This window comes from Mixophyes fleayi, chromosome 3 (genome assembly GCF_038048845.1).
Source record: "Mixophyes fleayi isolate aMixFle1 chromosome 3, aMixFle1.hap1, whole genome shotgun sequence".
NCBI classification, from domain to species: Eukaryota; Metazoa; Chordata; class Amphibia; order Anura; family Limnodynastidae; genus Mixophyes; species Mixophyes fleayi.
In genome coordinates this window covers 316550604-316577197 of record NC_134404.1, presented here as the reverse complement: position 1 = coordinate 316577197, position 26594 = coordinate 316550604, and the positions used below count along the sequence as shown (strand labels likewise).

The 26594-nt window shown below is 36.3% G+C and overlaps 1 protein-coding gene across 22 annotated transcripts in view; it reads right to left on the bottom strand.

Moving 5' to 3' along the window:
* NRXN1 (neurexin 1) overlaps positions 1 to 26594 on the bottom strand; it is a 1083382-nt gene that overhangs the window by 544174 nt on the left and 512614 nt on the right. For 16 of the 22 annotated variants that reach the window (XM_075204069.1, XM_075204087.1, XM_075204059.1 and 13 more), the window contains 3 exons: positions 15482 to 15685; positions 13615 to 13641; positions 5092 to 5214 (listed from right to left, as the gene is read on the bottom strand). In XM_075204069.1, coding sequence (XP_075060170.1) covers positions 5092 to 5214; positions 13615 to 13641; positions 15482 to 15685 — 354 coding nt within the window. The remainder of the gene's footprint in view (positions 1 to 5091; positions 5215 to 13614; positions 13642 to 15481; positions 15686 to 26594) is intronic. The other 6 variants (XM_075204071.1, XM_075204073.1, XM_075204074.1 and 3 more) reach the window with 1 other exon arrangement.

The following is a 26594-nucleotide window of genomic DNA, read 5'->3' as shown; positions in this document are numbered from 1 at the left end:
GTGTCTACTGCAGTTTTATTTTTCTTGTATTATGGTGTTTCGATTTTTTTGCAGACTTGAAGAAGCTGTTAACATATTATTTCCTTTGTGATTGTTTGAGGAGCACAGCAATAAACAATGTGTTGAATATGTCTTGACATACAGAATAAAAAGAAAATTATAGCTCAAGTCAATTTGGTGTAAAATATGTTTGGGAACTTGTGTTGTTGTGTCTATTTTTTTATCCACAATGTAGTATGCTGTTAGTCAGTTATCTTCATATTCTTATCTAACCAATTTAATGATTTTTTCAAGGCAAAATTAATTATCCTAAACAGTAGTTAAGAGTAATTCATGGCAAGCTTCTTGTAGGAAAGGAGGTAGATAAAGGCTCTATCACACCAGCCCTAAGTAGGGCAATTCTTTTTTGGTCCATCAACTTACTACTAAGAAGTCTGATAACACTACATTACTTATTCTTTATCCTGCCTTAATACCATTATCTCATAAAAGACGATAGCATCACATTTGGGCAGCACAGTGGCTTAGTGGTTAGACTTCTGCCTTTTAGCCCTGGGGTCATGAGTTTGATTCCTGACCATGGCCTTATCTATGTTTTCCCCGTGTTTGTGTGGGTTTCCTCCAGGTGCTTCTGTTTCCTTCCACACTCCAAAAACGAACTAGTAGGTTAATTGGCTGCTATCAAATTGACCCTAGTCTCTGTCTGTGTCTGTGTGTGTGTGTGCTGGGAAATTTAGATTGTAAGCTCCAATGGGGCAAAGACTATTGTGAGTGAGTTCTCTGTACAGCGCTGTGGAATTAGTGCCGCTATATAAATAGCTGATGATGATGATTATTGAGTTGATCTTTTTGAAACCAAAATAAGTGCAACTGCTGCTGGCTACAAAGCATCTAGTTCATATGCATTAATTGTTGCGAGCATTAACAAACATGAAAATATCATACATGTCTAACAATCCCTTGTGTGAGTAACAGCTAATTCATAAAAGTAAAGCATTCCGAGGTAGAGGAGTGGCAGAGAGGTTCCGAATGGGAAAGGGAAACAGGTCATGTCCCAGAGATTGCGAGACAGTCATGGTAGAGTGTGTGTCAACTTTGGGAAAAGGAGAGTTTAGAAAATGGACCTATGTGATTGTTAGATATCGAGATCTTTAAGGGAGAACTCAGGTGTTTTTGTGAACGGATTCACCCAGTACAATTGAGAGAGGAGCAAATCCAGCTGGATGTTGCAACGTAGCTCCTTGTCAAAGTCATCCTGCGCTGTAGGCGGGGGACATATTTAAATTATGCAGACAGATTTAGAGTTGGGATGGAAGTGTGACCTTTCTTAACTATAAATCGCAGTGTGAAAATAGAGCTGCCCAGTAAATGTGTGCTACATGGAAAAGCATGCAGTATTTCCCTGAATACAAAATGTTGCATTTGCACTCCTTGCATCCCAACATTATTTATCCAAGTGTAAATTTGCTCTCTTTAGCTGGATCTGCTCCTAATGCTTAGTACCATCATTTCAATTAATGTATTCAACTCAGAAGATAGTCTGTCAGTAACTATCCTCATCATCACACGTGCGGGAGGCAATGTGGAATGAGACAGGAGTGGGAGAAGAACATGCCCCCTGGACCGCTACAATTTGGAATTTTTTGTGGGCTGGGCTAGCTGTAGCTGCACAATTCATGGGCACATCGAGAGGCGATATAAATATAAATATCCCATGGCTGCCTCTCAAGCCTGAAATTTGCACAGTTGGTATGACGGCTTATGTCATACCCAGTAGATGGCTCCAAGAATGCTGATTAATGGATAGCACTGGCCATTCACCAGAGAGGCAGGTCGTACCCCCACTGATTGGTGAATGCTGGAACTATCCATAAATCAGAGTGCTGGAAGCTGTCTACTGGTTCTGAAATCACAGCCCAGTCAAACTTCTCCAGCAAGCTGAGGTAAGTGTTGGACCAGAGGAGGGGTAAGTAATTCAAGAGGGTCACCACCATAGATCTGGGGTCTTCATTTTGTCGCCAGCAGAGTTTAGGGGAGGACCTGTCTGCTTTATAAAGCCACCAGATATTATAGGGGTCTACATTACACCACCACTAGAGATTTAAAGGGCCTGCACTGTAAGGTAACAAAAACTTTTGGAGATGTACAGTACATTGTAAAAGCAATAGAGATTTTGGGGTCTGGATATTTTAGTGGCCTCCTGAGCAGTGTTGGGATTGAGCTGTAGTCACTAGCATGCATTGGGTTTTGTCTATTGGTAAGGAGTATGCTTTATATCGTGCAGAGGTCTCTAGAATGCCCTCTATAATGTATATAGGCTACTTGAATAGTGTCTTCATTGAATAGTGGTCAGATGGCTTTTATTTCATTGGCTATATAACACCACACCCACATTAGACAAACCACGCCTGCACGGATTTCATCACACCCATTTTTCCATTGCGGCATGTTGGTGGAAGGGTCTGGCACATTTGCTTGTCCTCCCCCCCCAGGCCAATAGTTGCCCTGGCAGGAGCATCTGCTTTCCCACAAGAAACCATAAAACAGGGACATTTCCAGGGACAAAACCTTCTCACGAACAATTCTTTAGAAACTGGGACTATTCCTGATAATTAGGGAGAGTTAGAAACTATGTTCTATGTCTCAGAGAATTGCTGAAAGTTTACCTGTTAAAGTTTCAGAACTGAAAGCCCTAAAAGGGTCTTCACAGCGCATGTAATGAAAACTGAAGTCTGAATCTAAATCTGCAGATGTAGGTTACCCCCAAAATATCTGTATCTGCTGCTGACGCCAACAACAACAATGTGGAGAGGTATGAAGCCATTTAGTACGACAGAATGTTTATTTTTTCCATAGCAATAGTACAGCGAGTGGCATTTTCCATTTTTTTTCCTTTTCTGGGCTACCTGGACACAAACCTAGGTTGAGGAAAAGCAGGCTCTATCCTGGCACCGTCAATGTATCAGACATTTTTGTGTTTTTTAAATTGATACTTAATACTCTTCATTACTAAACATTAAGTAAGGGTCTTTGTACAATTGTGAATGGAAGCAAGCCCGGAAAAAAGACACCTATACACCTGATGATTGGCTGCTTGCGATTGCATCTTCGATGCAGATTGGTGCTTTCTTCATCCCTTGGGAATATATTATCCTTGTCTGCATGTTTAAGCGAAACTTATTTTTTTTTCATACACAAGAGTTGTTTCTGCTGTATTAGGGAGCAGTTTTTTGTACAGTTCTATTGATGCCTAATAGTGAGTGTTTGTGTTGCAACTAAAACATTTAGATAAAAACAAGGGTACAAGTGGGATGTTAGTGTGTGTGACATGTGACTGGTCGAATATGCTACAGGTGCAGACCTGCACAGATCTTAATATGTGTATGGCTCAGCATATGCACGCAAAGACACTATATTTACGTGTTGTTGGGTTTTTTTTTTGCAGAAATGATGCCTAATTTGTAACCAACAGGCCCAATGTCTGCTAAGTAGTCACTAGACAACTCCATCCCTCCCAGTCACTATATGTAACTACATGCATCCTGTCTGCACAAAGCATGTAATGGAAGAATAAAGACATCACTGTAGGGAAGAGAAGCTAATTGCCTCCTATACTGCAGCAAACACATGACAAAGGTGCACTCACGACACTATCTCATCATGTGCCATGCTCACATTTGGGCAACAACTGATGATAAATCTGTAATTATTTGTTGTGAAATGCAAAATTCAGTATGTATTCTTATTAACAGTCATGGCAGGTTCCAAACCTCAGAATGTGTTAATTAAGACACAAATTACAAAGGGATAGTTAAACATGAAATTCATAGAGCATTTTCTGAAACTAGAAATGGGAGACAAAGTGTTTCCAACTGTTGAAAAACTTCTATGCGAACCTTGAAATTCAGTAGTGTGATCCCATTACTTGCAGTAATTACAGAGCATAGCATAGCCTCGTTAGGTTCGTCTATTATACTGGACCTATTGTATTCAATAATGTGAAAAATAAATAAATGCTATTTTCTCCATCATATTCTAATAAAGAAATCATAAAGGTTTCTTTCTTAGACTTCTTACATCTCTGTACGTAGAGGGAAGTAATTGCCTGTTACAGTATGCTATTATTACTACACATGCTTATTCCACTTCTCTCCATAGCAGCAGGATCATATTGGATCATGGAGAAACACTGACTAATGGTAAATTTATTTTAATCATTCAAAAGAACCCTATATCACACAAAACATACACAGCTTTCCTTTTGCATGACTTTATATTGTACACACTGGCAGAAGTAGCGTGGGTGCAGAGGGTGCAGTTGCTATGGGGTATGGAAGCCACAGTAGAAGACTCCTTAGAGCACTGTGGCCTCCACATCATCCCCTGAGACTATGGCTCTGTGATGAGAACAGTGGCACATGCCTAGTGGGAGCACCAATTGTGCATGCTCAATAGAGGTCCCCGCTCTGCTCTATTCAGAGCTCGGGGCCCTGGAGGTTACAGCTGCATCGCGAGGCTCCTATCCAAACTTTGCTATGATGCCAGATGAGTTCCATCCCTAATTGCACACATTCCTAATGGAATGGAGAAGAGAGCTTAAAGGCTTATGCAGCTTGAGTGTATTTTGATCATGACATAGGGATTATTGATTTGTATGGCAGATAGTTCCACCTCTGCAACATACACCCTTTTACTCCATCTTTGAAACCTTGAACACAGGTGATCTGGTTAAAATTGTCAGTAATGCTTCCTAGTTTAAGATTAGCTTGCGCTTTCTGTCATACAGCTAATGAAGCATTTAACACATCAGTTCACCAATTAGATAGCTCATACATTCTCTATTGAATAGGGATTAGCCGAGACATATCCATTGGAGTCACCACAGAATTTGGACTGTCCATTCAACGCCTATATGCTTAAAACCCTGGAAGTTTTTTGAAAATGAGCATTTGTTTATTGCTTTATAAACCGCTTTTAGAAAGTCTTTTACTTGCTTTGTGGCTGTGTCCTATTGTCAATTTGCAGAACATTGGTCAGATAAGTTTACTAATAAAAGTAATGCTGCAGGATAAAATAGTTTAGTCCACCTACCTGTCATGTCTTGTTGATCATCCACTATTAACTTTAAACTCTTTCCTCGCCGTATCACACGCACTGTATGCCACTCATTATCATTGAGGTTATAACCAGCATAAAGTGTCTCTGGACCTTTGCCTGCAGAATATGCCAAACAGTCATTAAACAATCACAACACAGTTAATCTAGTGATCCTTTCAAAGAAAAAGAGAGAATCAAATTAACACACAAACTCTTAAAATTTAACAGCATAAAAGTGGAATACATTGACTGACATTTATATTGCTATTTGTCAACAATTTTTGTTTGTTTAACATAAATAGGCACAGAAACTGCATAATAATGTAATCAACTATATAAAATTGCCGGTATGTAAATGCATTCGTAAATTATTGGTTTAACACTAAAGTTCTCAAGATTTTCCATTTGGGAAAATAATTAAGACTGGGGGGTAAATTTATCAAGCTGCGGGTTTGACAAATTGGAGATGTTGCCTATAGTAACCAATTAGATTCCAGCTGTCATTTTGTAGAATGTACTAAATAAATGATAACTATAATCTGATTGGTTGCCATAGGCAACATCTCCACTTTTTCAAACACACACCTTGATAAATTTAACCCTGGGAGTTAGTTGTTCAACACATGATTCACTTTTCATTTAATATTGATTGAATTATTTTAATATTGTCTACAAATTATGTGGGGTTTAATTAAAATATAGTGCACACTAAACAAAATAGATTTGATGGTACAATTGGCATTGAAGCTGTCAAATTAATCGTTAACATATAAAGAAAAAGCTTTTTCAATGTGGTGCAATGAGCAGGTGTGTGCTGTATCCGTAGCAACCAATCATTTATCAACTTTTCTATGCAGACTAATAAAAGCTTACAGCTGATTGGTTGCCATGGCTTATATCACGCCATTGCTCTTTACAGTATGATATTAAATAAGTAAAGACCACATATAATAATGAGACAACATAAAATAATATTATGAATGTATATGGTCTACTTTTTAATGTACTTAAAATAATAAAAATGTTTTAACATTCTCTATCTCTGGTTTTGCTACCTTAGAAGATGATGGTGTACTACAGCTTCCTTGATTTTGGGTGGTTTTCAACAGCTTTGAGCACAACAAAGATTTTAAAATTTACTATGTTAAATATGTTTTACATAATCTAGTTTGTAAGCATTAATGCAAAAATGGATTTTAATTATTTTATATAAAGACGGAATAATCAGCCATTTTTGTTGCAAGTGATTAACATGAAAAGGGGCTTCCTGATAGCCTGAAGAAATTCCTGTGCTGTGCAGTCGTGCTTGACGCTTGCTGCTCACATTTCCTATCCCATTTTAAAGGAATATATCCCCCATATACTGTGTATAATTAAATATCATTAAACTATGTTAATTGTTTCTTTAGAAAAAAATCTCTTTTTAATTATATTGATTGTGTTTTTAGGCCCCAGTCCATCGGGCACATTATTATACTCTGCAGAAATCACCCATGCTTCCAGTGAAGGGGAGAGTAGAGATGTCACTCAAAAGAATCTCTTAACAGTAAAAGAAATTGTTGGCATAATGTTTGAATGACATGTCCTTCTGCAATAGAAATGTATGACAAAAAGGAAATGTTCATAGAAACTGAATTATAAGACAGATTTATATGTAGTTTGAACACAGATGGGGCGTATTCAATTGTTAGCGGTAACGCTGATAAACGAGCGCTCAAAAAATCTTAGCGTTAATACGGTAATTACTTGCGGAATTTCAGCTCGCTGCTCCCTGAGCTGCGAGCTGAAATTTCACGAGTAAACTACCATATTAACGCTTTTCGCGCGCAATATTACCGTATAAATGGTAATATTTTTTGAGCACTCGTTTTTTAGCGCTTACAATTGAATAAGCCCCAGATGTGTCTTATTATGTATGTACATACATTTGCTTTTGTTATTAATCATTAGTTGGTGCGGTTTTATTTAATACATAATGCAGTAATGACACTAATATAAAGCAGGTTTATTATAAAAAAATGTGTTTATTTATTTACATGTATATTATAAACACATTTAGGTGTCCTGGAGGATAAGAAATATAAATATCAAGCTGACTTCTGCTTATTTATAGTGAAATCATTTCATGTTATCCTTATAACTGTTACTTATTAATGTTGCTGTCTCTTGCTCTGCCCATACTATTCCTATGGGAAGAAAGAGGATTAATTTATATTGTGAACAATAATATCCTACTTACTACTGTCCTGGAATGTCCAGGAGACTCCCAAATTTCAGAGAGTTGGCAGCACACTAGGTAACACTCCTGGATCCTGCTTCAATTTGCCCTGAAGTTGGATGGGAATTTAGGAATTTTCACTGTTGTACAGAGTGGAGTGGTTCCATGATGATGCAAATCGCACCATCATGCCCCACTACACTTGTCCTTAGGAGGCTCAAAAAGTGGGCAAGTAGGAATAAAATATACAATTTACTAGCAATACTCTCATGACGGGATTTAACATGTTTGATCCCCTACACCACTTGTGCTGCTGAACTTGCTCCATATCTTCATAGACCTACCGCACCCATGCCCAACTTATGTGGCTTTTCCAGAAATCATGGCCTGAATGCGCTGCATGCGTCCTGTAACTATAATACAGACACTCTGCATTCCATTCAGCCCATATTCAAGTTTACCTTTTCTCAGCAATGAGCAGGTAAATCCTTTTAAGCAGTGATTACTGACATAGCAGACTTTGTTAAGTAAGTGTGTTTTTAAGGCATGCTTTGCTAAACGCAAACAATATCTGTCTATTCTTAAATATTCAGGAAACGGGGCAATCCTACTAAAAGAGAGACATCCCTCAGTTTGAAAAAGGTCTGCAGTTGAATGTACAATATTGATGAACATATATATTAGAATCATCTCATAATAACAAGGTGCTTTAATGCAATGATTTTATCCCACAATCCTCTCTGACTGAAATGCAAGGGCACGCATGGCTTTGGGGGATAATTCAGCAGGATTAGTCCCATTCATCTTTAGTAGGGAAGACGATAGTTGTGTTAATTATTAATGAACTTCTGGATGCTCAAATATAAAGGGATGGAAAGTGAAACATTCCAATTGTATTGTAACACAGAAAAATGCTGGCAATAGAAAATCTCATAGTATTTTCATTTTGTCTCTCATCTAAAAAAATCCTCTTTATATATTTGATGATGATGTGCCATTGCATGACCTATTCATTTCTATGTCACAGCTTCCCTGCAGGCAACATATCCAATTTCACTGTATACTTCCCCTGCTGAGTTTAAAGCCACAATTTATTATTTAATCAAATTCAAAATTCTGCTCACTGTTATGGCAACAAAAGGTATTTATTGATATTATCCGTAACCTAGTTTTATATTATGTACATTTAAGAACACAACTGCAAACCCTCATTTGTCTATATGTCCCATTTATAATGTATATGTAATTTAATCCTTCACTCTAAAGCTGGTTCACTTCTTTTCATATCAGCTGAACACAGGCCTGTGAAGAACAATATTAGTAATTTATTTTGCAATCCCATTTGCTTTTGACAGTTTATCTGTGAGCAGAAAAATAACTTTGTATGTTTGACATGTTTATCTGCTTAAATTTACAAACGTTTTGTCATCTATTCTTTGTTTTTCAATTATTTTATTGTTTTGCGCTTTTCGGAGTTATTTTCCCTAGTAAATTGCATGTTGTTTACTGATTTTTAAAGGTGCGTTTGCCAAGGACGTCAAACAGAGCATAAAAGTGCCTTGCCTTTGAATGGTGTAATCAGAAAAGACGCTTAGCCTGCAAACACAGAGGCCCTTATTTGTGTCTGCAGTCTGAGCTGTTTTAGTCAAAAGGCAAAGGCATCAACGTCTTTTAGAAAATGGATGTCTGATCCCAATGCAAAAGGATGTTTAGAGCACATATTGAATGCAAAATGAACAATGGGGGTATTTATTATCGTTTCTCAAAGGTTCAAATCGGTACTAAATACAGTCAGGCATTTGCTTTCAACTTGCACTAGATAGAAAAAAAAAGTTTATTGCTGATTGATTGCTGTGTTTTTAGCAAAGAGTTACAACATTGTGCATTTTTTGTTTGGGGCTGTAAAAACTAGTTATTGTTTGCACTAAGTTATTGAAATTGTTATTTAAGCCCATTTATGCCAAACAAACATTTGCAATAATATGACAATTATCTATATAATACACAGTGATCACAATATTTTCTGTATTATATATCAATCATTTTAACAGGGTAGGAATTTTGGACTGTGAGATTATTTTCTGAAAGATCAATATGTGTAACCAAATATGCATGTTAAAAAAAAAAAAAAACTTAACATTTGCTAGCTTTAAAGTATAGACTGTTGTCATAAAAAAAATAAAAAGAACTTCACCCAAAAACTAAAATGTCGTTTTGGGTGGAGTTTCAGGAGCTAACAGAATGTGTAGCAAAAAAATATATATATTATTATTATTATTGCAGTACCGTGTTAGCCAGAAAAAACTGAAGGGGCCTTTGTGCTCTGAAAGCTAGCAAATATAATATTTTTTTTTTTGGTTAGCCAATAAAGGTATCACTCCTATAATACTTTTGTCTTTTTTGACACTAAAGTATTTAACATCACAAGGAGCTAACAGAGAAAACTACTTTACTTATTTTGGATGCACTTTTTGTCAAATCTGCTGGGTTCCCTGGTGCCTTCTAATGGCCCCACATTGTACTTCCTCTTTCAATAGGCCAAGCAGGTGTTGATGTCCTTCTTCTGAAAAAATCCCCAGTCATGCAAATGAGACATTGAGGTGGGTCATATACACTGGATTGGCCTGTCTGAAACAAGCTGGGCAACGTGTTGGTAGGATGATAACAACAACGGGGAACCACTGGAGCCAGAAAATAGCATATCCAAGATAGATATGCTTTTATTATCTATATTATGTCCTTTAACTCCACCCAAAAGAACATTTCTGCCTGAGACCTTGGACCAGGATAATTTAAGGGTCAGCCAATTTGCAGCAGAATTTTGCACCTATGCAGATATTTTATTGACATGCATCTACTGAAGACTGAAGAGAAATTGGAGTACAACCTAAAACTATTTCCAAAAAATATTTGGTACCACTTGACCTGGGAGACTCAACAGAAGTTTTATGACATTAGGAATCCGTGAAAATGTAATTGTCACTCTTATAGTCCATTATATTCATTGTTTATGTGATTCCTTGTTTTACCTTATTACTGTGTACATTCTTTCAGTTTTATAGAGTGCATGTGTATCTTGTATAGTTTTCTTGGATCTACATTATATATTCTATTACTGTTAATGGTCTGTTTGTAAGAAAATGTAATAAATATAAATCGGTATATGTAAAGTTTGCACAGTGCAATAAGCTTTTTTTTTTTTTTTGCACTGTTGCTTTTACAATTGCAAAAGGTGAAAATGTGTACAATTTTTTAGTAACCAGACATTTTCCTCCATTGTCTGCCTGGTACTAGCCAGATATCAGTTAGCTGCTCATTGGTTAGACTCAATAATTCCATATGTATATGAATGTTAAATATTGCCTTCTATCACTAAATACAACAGATGTGGTGTACTGAATTTTAAGATAGGCTGAATATTTTATTTAAAATATTTTGAAAGTACCAAACAATAAAACAGCTAAAATGTGTCTCTCTAACAGTGTTAAACAAAATAATATCAAAATATTTGTAGCTTTTATTTATATATACATAATATACAAATTATATATTTAGAGAATTATAATACATTTAATATTTCAATACAGAGATAAGTGTGGATGTGCTTAAAATAAGTATTTGAAAATAGACAAGAACTGCAGTAATTGATTTAAAAAAATAAGCATTTAATTATTAACAATTATGTCTTTATCTGTAGTAATTGAACTCAATTGTCATGAGCTCCCCTTGATTGTCCAGTTGTCAAAGACAAGCTACAATTAAAATGCTGGATTTTTTTTTACCTGCTATGTACGTTGAGCTCAGCCAAGAAGAGATAATAATGAAGTAATTATGAGCTGACAGTAAATCTATTGACATTTCAACATTAAAGATACATTTAAAAATTTTGAGAGGAATAAAAGAACTTAAAAATAAAACTAAATGACAATTAAATACAATTAAACATATGTATTTCAAGAAGAAAGACTACAGTAATTGAAAAATCATTTCACATGGGAAAAGTTTTGAAATGTCCCAAGTATATAATTATTTTTACTGCTGAATATTTCAATTAGAATTTCTCCTATGTATAACAATTGGTTATTTTAAGAGCTATAATTGGCTTTTCAACTGAGATGCTGTACAGGTGTACCACAAAGTGATGCAGTTAGATATTTGCCAGCCCCTCAAAAGGGAGTTTTATGGCTGATTAATTTGCAATACAAAATACTGTAATCTAAATACAGGTAAATAAGGTAATATTGTTAGTTCAATTTCAAAACTCCAAGGGGACAATCCTTACATTAAGTTTTTGAAGCTCAAAGTAATATGTTTTGCATCAATTTTGCCCAATTGTTACACTTGCTGTGCTTTTTACGTTGTAGGATAGAATTAAGCAACGTAGGATCTAATGCTGCCAAAAAACACAAGGATATGGGCAGCCAATTTGGTTGTTTTATATCAAATTGTCCAATAATTGTTCCTGATTTGGGGTTAAAATGACTATCAATCCCAATAAACAGCCAATACAGATTGATCAGTGGTTGAACAGAAATGCTTACAAATCGGGTAAACTGATGATGCCAATTTGTTAGTGGTCATTGGCTAACTTCATTAATTGGGCTCTATTGTTCAGCCTAATCACCAGAAAACTAGATCCATACAATTTGATAACCAAATTGGACAGACCTTGACCTGAGCACTGATTGATTGGGTCTGCCTGTGTATGAGCAGCTTATAATATTATACAAAGATGTGATGTATATGTTAACATTATATTTTTGTATATTTAGATGTATGTTGCATTGTAACATCACTGTTTCAATGCAATTTACGCAATACATTTTAATCCTATAATATTTGGGATACTACTGCACAGAAACGCATATGTATAGAGAAGGAGAAAGTATTACCTGTTGATTGATCACATGACTTACTAAAATCACTTTTTACTTACCATTGTGGCAAGTCTTATTATTCCACATAATAATGCTTTCAAAACCAATTAAGCCAATCCATAATGGAAGAGCTAAACTCATGTATAATCACTGCTTCAAGAAAAATAAGAGCAGACAGCAACCTCAAAGAAAACTACTTGACACCAAAAGCCATGAGAAATGTAAATTTTACAAAATCAGTCACACAAGTGCAAAGAGTACCTAAAAGATTCGGGAGACAGATAACTGAAACAATTCAATATGAAATGTAAAGAAATGCAAAAATCAAGACAAAGCTTTTTATGCCACTGCAATACCTGCTTGGATATCCATGAATCTATTTGCCACAATAGAAAATAAAATACAACAAAAAATGACCAGCATCAGCTGTATATATAATGTGGTTTTGGGTGGTTTATTTTTTTTTAATAAAATAAAAATCAAATTTGCCCACTTTACCAGTTTCTCAACTCTAACTCTTAAGTCCCTACAATAGCTCACTTGCACAGGAGAATCAATTTGATTGGACGTCTAATTACCATACCTGGTAAATTCAGGTTTTATTTAAAAAATAAATAAGTTGGGCTACAATTAGATGTCTATGTAATTAAATATATCAATTATTTAAAACGATAATAAATAAAGAAAACTAATAACAATATCTTAGAAGAAATTATATGTATTGATAACGGTGTACTTGTGTTTTTTTAATCGAATGCTAAATTGAATGCTTAAATTAATAGATATATTTAGTTATCCATTTACATAATTATTTACATTTTGTATTTAATGGTATATATTTACCATGTTTGGCCTGGTTTTTCTCCAATACATGTACTAGTTTAAGATTATTTAATATATTAAAATCAGATAAGAGATATTAACAGATTTTACCACCATACACTTTAAAAATAAAATCACAGTCCAGATCCCTATAAAATAAATCAAATACAGTGATATATATATATATATATATATATATATATATATATATATATATATATATATAAAACATCAATTTACATAACAATACATTTTACTTTTGTCATTTTTGGGTGACCATTTAAGTTTTAAGAACTTACTAATGTAGTAATGTTTAAAATTGAATTATATGAAATAAAAATAACAATATATCGGTTTTGTCGTAATATATTTAAGAAGGTGCTCAATTATATTTTTAACACCAATTGAAGTAATAATAATAATAATAATAATAATAATAATAATAATAATAAAAATAATAATATCATAATAACATTAGATTCATCAGTAGTATCCACAATTACAGAATAATTAATAAAAATAATATTGCACCACCTTTTAATATATGTTAACTTGAAAATGTAATAAAAAACATTTTTAAAATGTTGAATAGGCACTTACTGGAATTACAGTTAATCCTGATACAGTCTAGATAGGAAAGAATAGATGAGAAATGAAAATTTATCCTTCAAGATATAAGCTGCAGACATCCAATAATATTACAGTCCACCCTTCCGGGGACAGACACATGCACACGTGGCCACTATGTATAAGTGTATCATTGTGCCACTCTTACTTACAGACACAAAACTGTCTCAATAGATTCAAGTAAATTAAAATGGCCATTTCAAACAGTGCTATGTGGAGACAAATCTAAGTACAATTTGCAGCAAAGATGTAGGATCTAGACAGGAAGCAACCTTCTCCCCATATGTGCAAGAACATTGAACAACTAAGAAACAAAATAAGGTATATTCCGTCACAATGGGGTACAGAGCTTGCCACGAAAAGATCAGTCATCTCTGGTAACCATGTTCTACCTCAAAGGTTTAAAATATGTGATGGGAGCATTTTGTACAGTACGTAGAATAAAAAGCTAGGACATAACAAGAATATTATTTATGGAACTATAAATATAAATATATATTTAATATACAACATAAATTAATAGTAATATTCAAATTACAATTTTTGCCTAAAATTAGTTGTTGTAGTTTTCAATGTAGCTTTATAAAGGGTTAAAGATATGGAAAATATATATATTTAAGGGCTTAATAAACCCTCACCGATGACAGACATCTGATTTAAATAAATAAATATGCATTTTAGCTCCCAGGTCTGTGTCTGAATCAGGGTCAATATATACAAAAACAGCAATGGGCAATGTTTAAGTTTTTTTTCTCCACTGAATAAGTTCACTTTTATACCTTGGAGGAGAACATAAGCTTTAAAACCAAGATTTAGTTCCCATGTAGCAAAGTTTGTCATGTGTCGTCAACCGCATCAGAAAAGTGGTGGCGAACAGTCTGGGATCAAAATATGCACGCATCTTGCTACAGAATGTACTGCATTGATGGAACCTCAGATGCTGAATTTGCAATAGATATCAGCCACTAGAGGGAGGCAAAGGAGTGACTGAAAAATACTTAGAAACGTCTCTTCCTTGGATCTAAGTTGCGATACAATAAATTCTCTAAGCAGAATACAATCCACTTTGATCCCCTGTATCATATCCAGTGGTTTGTATCAATGTCACAGGGCTATACATCCTCTCTTGGTTATTTTAGTGTCCTAAATCATAGTGGCTAAGCCAAAAATATAATATTATATTATATTAACATAATAATTAAAAAAAAAAAACCTTCATTGGATACAAATGAAAACTGATGATTTTATAATTGTCCTGTAAAGCATAATAACACTCTAATTTAATTTAATAACTATAGTTAACTTAATTTCAAATTATATTTCTTTTTTATTTCTGAGACACCAGGGCGTTGTTTCTGTGTAAGAGTTTGTGTGGATTATGATCACCAGACTGTTTGCTAAGGGCCGCAGACCTCGGTCATTGAAGGGTTAAGTTCACTTTTGATAGAAAACTTAAAAAAAATGCAATCACAGTAAACTAAAAGACATTTTCTTTTTAGAGTACAATAGATTGTTTAAAAAGAGAAGCGCACATAGAATAAACATTCAAATATTTATATACAACACTGCATACCATTTATGCACATTGTTTTATAAAGATTGTTTTTGGTCTATTAAGACATTAATACATTAACACTTTGTCTTCTCTTTTTTAACTGTTTAGAGAAAAAAAAACTGTTTTGTGCAAGCAAAAAAAAAAAGCGTAAAAATATTTTAAATATAACACTAGAAATAAATAAATAAACATTAAATATAATAAACTTGGGAAATGCGAGCAATAATAGAGATGTAGACTTGTAATGTTTACAGACAGGTTAATTATGTATTTTTTAAGTGTTACCTAAATTAACCGTAAGTTTTACGCGTCCAGCATCCAATTCTAAGCGTAGTGTATCGGCTGAATCTCTTGAAGTGGTCGCCATTAAAATGCCATAGGCACGCTGAGACCGGAAACGCAGGGACACATCCTCTGCTTCTGTGTGCATAACTACAGGGAGCTGTATCTTCATAAACATGCTTCCATCGTAGCTTAAAACGGTTGCCTCTGAAAAATATTTAAGATGGGTACACCCATTATTCTTCTCAGTTCATTTGCTATATACAGAGTTTCTGTTATGCACAATTCACATATCCATTGACTGAATTAAATACAGTATCATTCTAAGCCTTCTTTTAATTACAGTAAGTTACAAATGTTATTAGATAAGCACTTTGTACTGAAGAAAAGGAAAGAACAGCAACTCCACAAATACAAAATCTGACTTTAACTATAAGGCTCTTTTGAGTAGATTACTACAGTAATATCTGCACAGATTTTTGCTCGCGGCTCACAGAACTGCGTGCAAAAATCAGCAGAGAAATTGAGGTAGTAGCGGTAACAATGCACAGCTATTACCGTAGTAACGGTAATAGTGCGCGGACTGCTTTATTCTAAAGAACAACATGGGGAATTGAATCTGCCCTTTGACTTCACATCAGGGGGTAAATGTATCAATGTCCGGATTCTTCAACTCCGGCGAGATCGGCGTCTTCAGCGCTTAAATTTAAAGCGGCGCTGCCTTGTAAAGGGAAGTTTCCCTTTACAAGGCAGCGCCGCTTTAAATTTAAGCGCTGAAGACGCCGATCTCGCCGGAGTTGAAGAATCCGGACATTGATACATTTACCCCCAGGGCTGGATTAACCCTAGGGCTAACTGGGCTACAGCCCAGGGGCCTCGGGCATCCAGGGGGCCCTTGAAAGTGCTCAGCAGCATTATTGATTGGTTGGGGACGGGGGCGCCCCCGACGCGATCAATGCTGCTGAGCACTTTCACTGTGGTCCTTCCCCGGAGCGCTGTAGTCTCCTTACTGAGGAGATCTCGTGAGTCTCACTCTCAAGAGATCTCCTCAGAAAAGAGCGTACAGCGCGCCGGGGAAGGACTGCAATGCCAGGAGAAGGAGGTAAGTGCCTTGGGGGCAGCTCGGCTCACGTGGGGGGGGGCCCTCACGGGGGAATGAAGGCCCCTTAGCCCAGAGGCCTTTATTCCCTTAATCCGGCCCTGCTTCACATGGTAACTTCTGTACACATGCTTCATGTTCTGTTTTATCTCTGAAGACTATAGTTAATAAAACACAATAAGAGAATCCTTGACATACTGGACATTCCCAAATGACTGGTCTGGTGAGCTGGCTTTCTTGTTTTTACCAAAAGACATTCCGAAGTAGAAAGGGACATACGCAGCTGGACTTTATCTTTGCTAACCACCACATAACTTAACTATACTTACCTCCACGAGATCCCAGAGGTGAGGTTATATGGCTAGTGCAGGAGGCTTCACCCCCTGCTATGCAATGCCGAGATTCACTGCATCGCGTAAGGGGGCGGGGTCTGATAAAACTAATCACGCAATTAAGCCACACCTCTGGTGGGATCCATGAGGGTGCCTACTCTCCGGGAGTGCGGAGACATTTGGGAGTCTCCCGGAAATTCCAAGAAAATAGACAATTATGAACTGGTCTTCAATAAATGCTTATTATTTCTGGTTTAGTCAAGTTAAAGCACATAATGCAACAACCACTGACGATTAACGGGTGTTCCATTTCAGCACTTCACAGACTTCACAGACAGTCTTCAGTAACTGTGAATGCACATAGTGTATTTTTATATTCTTCATATAACCAATACATTTCCTCTCTTTAATCTTGTTTGTGCAGGCCACACCCAGAGTTGAAAGTTAGATGGAACACAAGAGACAATCCTTTTAAATATACTTACTATATATATATTTTTTAAATTGTAACAAGTGTGTACATTTGCTTGATACATGGAACGACTTTATATACTTGGTCTGTTTATTATATTGGATTTATAAATGATATGCATACCCCATATTGCTAGTTCAGGGCAAGATCTGATAACTAGACATTTTGAATGACAAGTATTGTATACTTCTTTACTGGGGAAATAATTGTTTTAAAAATTATCTAGAAAAGTTTTGGTAAGTGACAATATCCCTGTTTTATAAGTGTGACCCCTACTGTTTTTAATGGTACAGCAGAACTTGAATCAGCCTATGTGATTGCTATTGACTCAAAGAACATAGGGGCTGAGAACAAATCGGAAAACTGTGCTTTGAAGGACACACTTAGGAGTATATTTACTAAACTGCGGGTTTGAGAAAGTGGAGATGTTGCCTATAGCAACCAATCAGATTCAAAATGTAATTTTGTAGAATGTACTAAATAAATGATAACTAGAATCTGATTAGTTACTATCGGCAACATCTCCACTTTTTCAAACCCACAGTTTAGTAAATATACCCCATTGCGTCTGACTCGGCAGCCAAAGCTAGTATAAAATATACATTGCACTACCTAGACATCATTTCAATTATTTTCTTCCCTTATACTACATATTTCATAAAATGCTGGCTTATTAAATATATTATATAAAAGTGTGAGTGGAATTTGTAGAAATTCCTGTAAAATATACCCTTAAGTTTGATAAATAATCATGCCCTCACTTATTACCTGGCTGATAACAGTTAAGAAGGTGCTAAAGACCTACTGTACAGGATCACCTCATATAAGCTACTGCCCCTCTACTGAGGAATGGAAAGGATATTAGAAGTCACCCAGGAGTTCTGTGGTCTAAGGAAACGCAGATGAACTGTGGCCTTGCGCCTAGGTATAGTCACAGAGCTCCTTGAAAACTTTTGGTTTATTTAGAGATTAAAGTAGGGATCGTGGTCGAAGTGGGCCAGTATACGCTGGTATTCCATACCACCACTTCTTCTACTGCCTTTATTCTAGAACTATATATTCCACTTACAGCTTCCATATCGCCACTTGTAAATTTCCACTTTGACCACTGATAGAAATGCATTATACCTTACCTAAACATCATTATGATTTTTAATATACAATCTCTATTTGACACAATTTAAAGTGTTTGCCAAAAAAGAAAACAAAAATCAAATAAACAAAAATAAATACAATAGTGTCAAAGATAAAAATTATGCCATAAATACAAAAGTTTCAAAAAAGAAGTTTCAGTTTGGGGCTCCTTTCCCAAAAATCCATCCAAAAACACTGATAGCATGGAATGAAAACACCACTTATGATGCCAACCGGGCAGCCAGTTGGGCATTGCCAGCCATCCAATACCCAAATGTAGCTCTAAAAGCTTTACAGAAGCATTATAACAGGAAAGATAACAGACAATACACAACGCAGCACCAGACATTACAAACAAAGACATAAAATAGACCACAAATGGAAAAAGCATAATGGAATAATAGATGAGAAGGCAATTACATAAACTAGTTATTTTCACATTAATTTTAGAATGACTCATGGTAAACATATTTTTTGCTCAAAACACAAGCATTTGTGTACTCTAGCAAGAGTATAAGTGCAACATATACTGTAGAGTAGCCAAACGACATATCTGCAGCTTATATATCTGTAGCTTAAACCTACAGTATATATTGTATACCTGAGAGAGAGTCTTAAGCAAAAGATACTGGCATGCTGTGCTCAACAATGAAAATGAGAGTGTGAGCCAAATTATATTGATGTGACATCTGTCATTCCATCTGCCGCATTCCATAAAAAAACTAAACCAACCCTGAGATTAGACTGATGTTTTTTGTTTTATGTATAATCAGGGAAAGATCATAATGCCAAAATAAATCATGCTTAGTTTTATAGCAGCAGGATACAAAACAAAATAAAAGTGCATGTTGTTGCCTCCATAAATTGTGAGTTTTAAAACTCACAGTTTAAAAAGCCGGATTTAGAGAGGAAAAGAAAGAAGAAAAAAATGATGGTGATTATGACATACATTGTTGTTGCTATTTTTAAAATAATGTGAAATAATAAATACAAGTAATATCTACTTTAGGGTCTATTCAAATGAGTTTATTTGCAGAATTTACACATGCAGCATTTTGAGTGCAAATTAAGCAAATTGATTTGAAAATGTTGTAGGTATCTGGATCATTAATTTCATTACCTGCCCACCTCTGCTGTTTACACTAGTGCCAGCGTAAGATGCTGATTGTGCCCCTGCACGTTTTTCTAGTATTTGTGTGTCTTGTGATTTATACCGCTGCTGATGTGACTACCAAAAAAAGTCAGACATAGAGATCAGTGATCACTATACCCGCTTGTTGCATTCCTTACCTTTCTGAAGGCTGCGTAAGCAAATTCTGCAAAGATGTTCGTATCATGTGAATGAACTCTTAAAAAGCATTTTATAGCGTTTATATTTATCAGGTTTCTTGCAAACTATTCTTGACGCTGATGGTGGCCTTGTGCTAATGATATTTATGTTCCTGCACTCCATGTATGCCCATGAATGTCATTTAATATAGATATACTTCTAGCCATTTATATGTCATATATCTAAAACAGAAGATGCTACATGGAACTATATCAGTTAGTTGAGGATTTCTAGTAACAAAAATGTTAGTTACATTAGGGGGTTTATCATATTAAAACTGTGTTTCCCAAACCCAATCCTCAAGGACCCCTAACAGTGCATGTTTTCCATATCTCTTTGCTGGAGCACAGGTGTAATCATTACTGACTGACACATTTTGAAAGATCCACAGGTGGTATAATTATATCACTGGTGACCTGGAAAACCTGCACTGTTAGGGGTCCCTGAGGACTGGGTTTGAGAAACACTGTATTAACCTTTCTTAAAAGACCTTTAAGGCAAGATAGAAAATAATACATTTTGGGATAACATTGGCTACATCTGTACTGAAATGACAAGTGGAAATAAACATTGAAACTGGGTATTCATGTAAAATAATATAAAATTATTTAAAATTACAGTAGTAGTCATGGAAAGGTACATTTCTAAGGCTACTCTGCCATTTATTGGAGCATTTACAAGTTCTGCAAATTTCTTGTATGGGAAAATTACCTTGAAAACATTATGCCTAACTATGACTTTATGCAAAATATAGCTAAAAAAATAATATTTTGAATTTTTTCCCATGGTATACAAACGGACATTCAAAAGCAGGGTTTCATAACCCCAATCTACAAGTACCTTGAACAGTTCACTTTTGCATCTCTTTTGCATGAAATATTCAACACAAGGCCTATTAATGGGTTTCTCATCTGCACTTATCAAGTATCCCAAGCGGCGTGATGCAAGATAGTACTTACACAGAAAACTCACATTATAGAAAACATGTTTCAGCCTTGTTTGAACTCCAGATTGGCTTAACTAATAAGCATGTGAAGAAATTCAAAGGGCATTCTCAGAATTCTATTATCCTCTTGAAGTGAACAATATCAATATATATTTATACCTTGTGTATGACTCTATTGGCATAGTTATGAAAATGTTTGGAGACATATCTAACAGATATAACTAAAATGAATGGCGTTAAGGATGAACTGAGTGCAGCCAGTATGGCTGTAGACATAGTAACATAGTTAATGAGGTTGAAAAAAGACACCAGTCCATCAAGTTCAACCTGTTTTGGATCTCCTGCGATCCCTTTCTTATATTTGAAATTGATCCAGATGAAGCAGCCGCCAATCTGTAAAATCCCTCCTGACCCAATATTGCAGTCCTATTTCTCCCTGGATCCACTACTATCCTTCATTTTAATTAACGATCGTAACCCTGGATAACCTTTTCCGCTAAAAATGTATCTAACCCTTTCTTAAACATATCAGTTCAATCTGCCATCACAACCTTCCCCGGCAGTGAATTCCATATCTTGACTGCCCTTACTGTAAAGAATCCTTTCCTTTGCTGGTTGTTAAACTTCCTCTCCTCTAACCTTAGGGGGTGACTGCGTATCCTGTGCCCAGTCCTTGGGGTAAAAAGTTCCCATGAAAGTTCTCTGTATTGACCCTTAATGTCAGCAGACACAAGTCGGTGTGCCTATTTTTAAACCAAAACAGCTGTTTATGTTTTTAGCATCTGTAAAATGAAAAACAAAAATAACTAAATAATTTACAGAACAGCTATTGTAACAAAGCAATGTAAAATATCATAGTATACAAAGATACATATTTATAAGTACAGTTTAACATCCACAGCTAAATGCACTAATTCCTGTATATTACATCTGATGGTGCAGATGGTTAACATGCCAACGCTGACAAGGAAGCCTCATTCACCTTCCAGCTTCAGCTCTCTGACCTTTAGTAAGTCAAATTACCTCCTACTACGCTCTATGGAGCAGGAACAGATTGTGCCTGAAACATTTTATTAGTCGAATTGGGTATACAAGCAACATAGTATAGAGACAAAAATTATATATATATATATATATATATATATATATATGGTATACATACTGCATGTACAAATAATGTTATATATAATCATTCACAGTAGTGGTTATATTGGTTGCTGGACATTCTAATAGCAATTAGAGAAAGTTTTATTGCCATCATCACCATTACAGGGATGAAAGGAATATTGTCGTCTAAGAGTTAATTTTAGCAGTGCTTTTAGAAAATGCTGCCATGGCATGTTAGGCTAGGTGTCTAGAATCTGCTTGGGTAGAGAGATGAGCGGTATGAGTTTGATTGATGTATTCCGCTATTGTGTACCAGGAGCACTGCAGAGATTTTGCATGCCACGGTCTTATGTCAGTTTCACAGACTTAAAAGTAGCAGAAAACAGCCTCATCATATCTTTAGGCCTAATTACCATGTTAACAGCCAGAAGGAGTAAGCAAAGCTTCATAAACTGCTGTTTATTCCAAATAATAATACAAAATACTAAACATTTTAATAAAAAAAAAAGTGATTCTCTAGGCAATTATGCACATTTTAAGACGGATAAACCATGAGCCATTAATACTGGCCATTAATATGTTATTAAAAATATTGCTAATATGCAATGCTCCTTCTTTAGAACCCCAATCTTCCCCTTTATACCACTACACTCACATATCACCGGGTATATTCTCTGCACAATAGTACATTACAATATAATTATATTATATGATACCCTTTTTATAATGTCACGTCCCTTTAACTCCACCTATAACTGATGCTTTAAACTAGCATGATAAAGAGGGAATATTGTATCTGATGCTGCTGGGAATCAGAGTACCTGAGACATCAGCTGCTGCCCTAGAACGAGACGTGATAATTGCTGTGGCCCATGGTGAAAATAATAATTTTCAGTGTTAAAGTCCATTTTTGGGCTAACACCCATTTTCTCACCATCATTACTTAAAGCTGGGAGCCTCCAGAAGCTGTATATCACTGTGAGCTTGCAGCTCAGGTGAGAGAAATGACTTCAGTCCTCTCCATAGAGATGAACAGAGAGACAGAACTGGACTTCCTACATTTTTGTTTTATTCCCATAGGCCTCTTCCCCCAAATAGAACTGTGTCGAATTGGTGCCTAGGAGTTCCATGGCTCGCCAGATAAACTTACCAGGTACTTACTTCTCAACCTGGAATTTATAATATAAATGTATTTGTGCAGGTTGCAAGCTGATTGGGTGAGCCATGGGAATTTGGGGGTTTCCATACATTTGTGGTTATTCCTAGGATGTGAATTGCTGCTTGCAAATGAGATGGAAAGCCTCATTCTCTTGTACAACCAATGCAGTTTTATGTGGGGAGCTGGTCTGTGCTGAACAAAAGGAAAGACGGGAACTCTCCCTAAAGTGGCGCTTTTGGGAGTAATATTGAAAGCACCGGGCTCCAGATCTGAAAACAACAGTATCCCAGATAACATTCGGCAATTCCCATGTTTACAAGTTCGACGGCAAAACTGGAAACGCCAAAGCCCGGCATTTACTCAACCTACAGACCAGACAGACTAATGGAGACTGCCATTGTTAGATGGGCTAAGGGTGGTGTCCTCAGGAAGCGTATTGCAGAGAGTAGAATTGTATTGTTGTATTGTTGTACTGAACAAGAGATAAGTAAACTCTCAGAAAATCTATAGAAGCCTCAAGAAGTCACTAAAATGACAGCTAATGAAGTGGGTATGTGCAGAAGTACAATCATACTCCGGGTTACTCCAAAAGTCCAAAACATATTGGTAAGTTAACTATCATTTGACTATATTGGCCCAAGGGTGTATTTGCATGTCTGTTGTAGGGAAATTGGACTATAAGCTCGGGAACAGATGTGCATTAATAATAATATGATTATACAGTGAGGTGTAATATGTTGGCCCTATATAAATAAAGAATTTAAAAAATAATAATAAAAAAAATAATTATATTAATATTTGTGGAAGCTGCTATTTTGGTTCCTGGTGTGATAACGTCCATCCATACACAGGACTATATTCAGTCATTCATGTGTTTGCTCAGTTTAACACATAATCCATTGCACTGAAGGTGCTGGTGAATGCACTATGGGTTGGCAGCTTAGGACAAAGCTCCCCCACCAGAGCAGAATCTCATAGACTGTTCCCTCTGTGCAGACAACAGTCTCTTTACCATAGGAGAAATGTATGAGTGGAAGAGAAGTAGGTGCACTTGTGAAGGCTGCTTATTAAGACCACTATGAATAAATCAGTCTCAGCCAGCATCCTTCAGGAATCTGTCTACTTCTCTTCCAATGATACACACAGCCGGTGAACATGCAGCACATCAATTCATTAGAAAGTAATGACATCACTGAGGTCAGTGACGTGCATAATTCCTAGTGGATTTATAGGTTGCCGTCTCATAATTCATGACTATGACTAATCCACTATGTGCAACAATATTAGCACTGACTGTAGTAAATGGATACGGGCAGGCCATTAGGCAACGTAAGCAGGTGCCTAGGGCGCCGGGCACTAGTGGGCGCCACAGAAGTAAAATGCATTTACTATTGTACTTTGATACTGTGCCGCGACCGCGGAGGATACCTTCCACGGCCGCCTCACAGGTTCAGATAGATCCACGGGAAGGGGGGAGGGGCTATGGATCACCACCGCCACCCTCCCCTCTGACAGCTGATGGGGCGCACCGGCCATCTGTCTTCTCCCCTCCACTCACTGACTGTCGGGTCTGACATCATCATCACAGTCCGATAGTGTCAGTCGGAGCAGCTTTATGGAGCCAAGTTTAAGGTAAGAAAAGACGGGAGGGGGGGCGGATTTTGAAATTGTGCCAAGGGCACCGAGGACTCTAGCACCAGCCCTGGATACGGGCCTACTTTTCATATCTCCCTTCCAGGAGACGCGAAGGTAAGGTATGGATAAAAGAGGTGGGAGTGGCTTGTTCACATCATCAAGTGGGCGAGGCAAATCACACTTATCTACTTTTTGGTCCAAGTGACAAGTGCAGGGGACATGATGACGTGATTTTTTGTGAAGCTACAAAGACATCTATTGTCTGTTATCTAATTTGTGGTCACTTAAAATACTCGGAGGATGTTGGCATATCCAGCTGATGTCTGATATAAGCCCCGTGCCTTGCCACCTTTTTTTTTGTGCATGTGTTTGTGAATTGAATATCATTCTATACTTTATAATTACATGTTTAGCTTTTATTATTGTGTGTTCTAGCGCTAATAATAAAATGTGTACAATATTTTTAACAATGGATATTGCGCTATTTCCTATAGTCATAAGTGGAACATCCCTGAGCACGGTTTAACTGAAGCATTACGATGTTAACTTTTTCATGACCTCCACCCACACACTGAGGCGGGTGGAGCTGGAAGACGCAATTTGCGTTATCAGGGTACCTTGCTGTAAGCTCTCTTTGGGACTTTCCAGGACATTACAGGTAACAATGATATTAACATGTATACACATATGCTGTTATGTTTTCGACAGCCCTGAAATATATGTAGTGTGCAATATACTTTGTAAAGTAATTGTGGCAATGTTCTGCATACTTGCCAACTCTCCCGTAATGTCCGGGAGACTCCCTAAATTCGAAATGAATCGCAGTGAATCGCGTCATTTTTGGCCCCGTCCGAAGCCCCCTTGATTGAATAGTACATATAGAATACACTATGATACAATAAAAAAAAATGTGCTGCATCATATTCTGCAATTTTCTAGTACAGTTTAGATAATGAAAGCCAATGTCTTGTTTTTTGCTGTGGTGACACCACCTTTCATAAATAGAACCCAATGTATTATTGTTGCTGCAGCTCAAACTCTCCCCCTTATCAGACATCAGCTCCTCTTTGTACCATATAACTGGATCTAATAGTACTACTAACATATGTTCTTTATTCATGCTGCAGTGACTCCCTAAATGCATTGTTCTGCAAATCTAATGGCAATTGATTATCACTGAACAATTGCTGCTCTTTTCTAGCAGCGTAAATTGCTTTAATGTAAAATAAAAAAAAAGAATAAGCACAAATTAGATTTAAATATTGTTCTGTCAACTGCATTATTGAAATGCATGTCTCCTGTTTATTTTGCAAGTCAGCGTATGCTGTCTGTTCCTGTTTAAACGAGGGCAATATGCAAGCCGTTTTCTTCCTCATTTATCTCTACTATGACCATATGCAGTAGCTGTATTTTGCCACAGGGTGGTATACATTGCATAACTAATTTAATGATTTTGTAATTTAGCTGACAGTTTGGTTAAGCCCTCTGCCAGCTTCATTGCACCAGAGAAGGAACAGTCTGCAGAGATCCCAGTAAGTAGCCAACAGAGAACAGATTTTGAGGTATAACATTGACTCTGGGTTTTCTGGTTTTTATTTGCACGGTCAAAATGTCACAGTATTGAACATAATAAAATCCTATTTTATTTTCACTACATTTTTTTCTGCAGCATTTTTTTTATTTATTTACTTAATGGTTCAGTGGATTGGTATCTACTCTACAGTACATTCCACAATGAACTGTGACAGCCACGGTTTTGCTTTGTGACCTATCGACTTTAAAATTAAGCCTGTCCAGGAGTTAAACGTAAAAAAACAAGACATTCGGGAATTGGACAATATCGCTTGATGAAATAGAAGTCACAACCCCAAATGTGCTCTTTGTTCTGCTACACTGATGCAT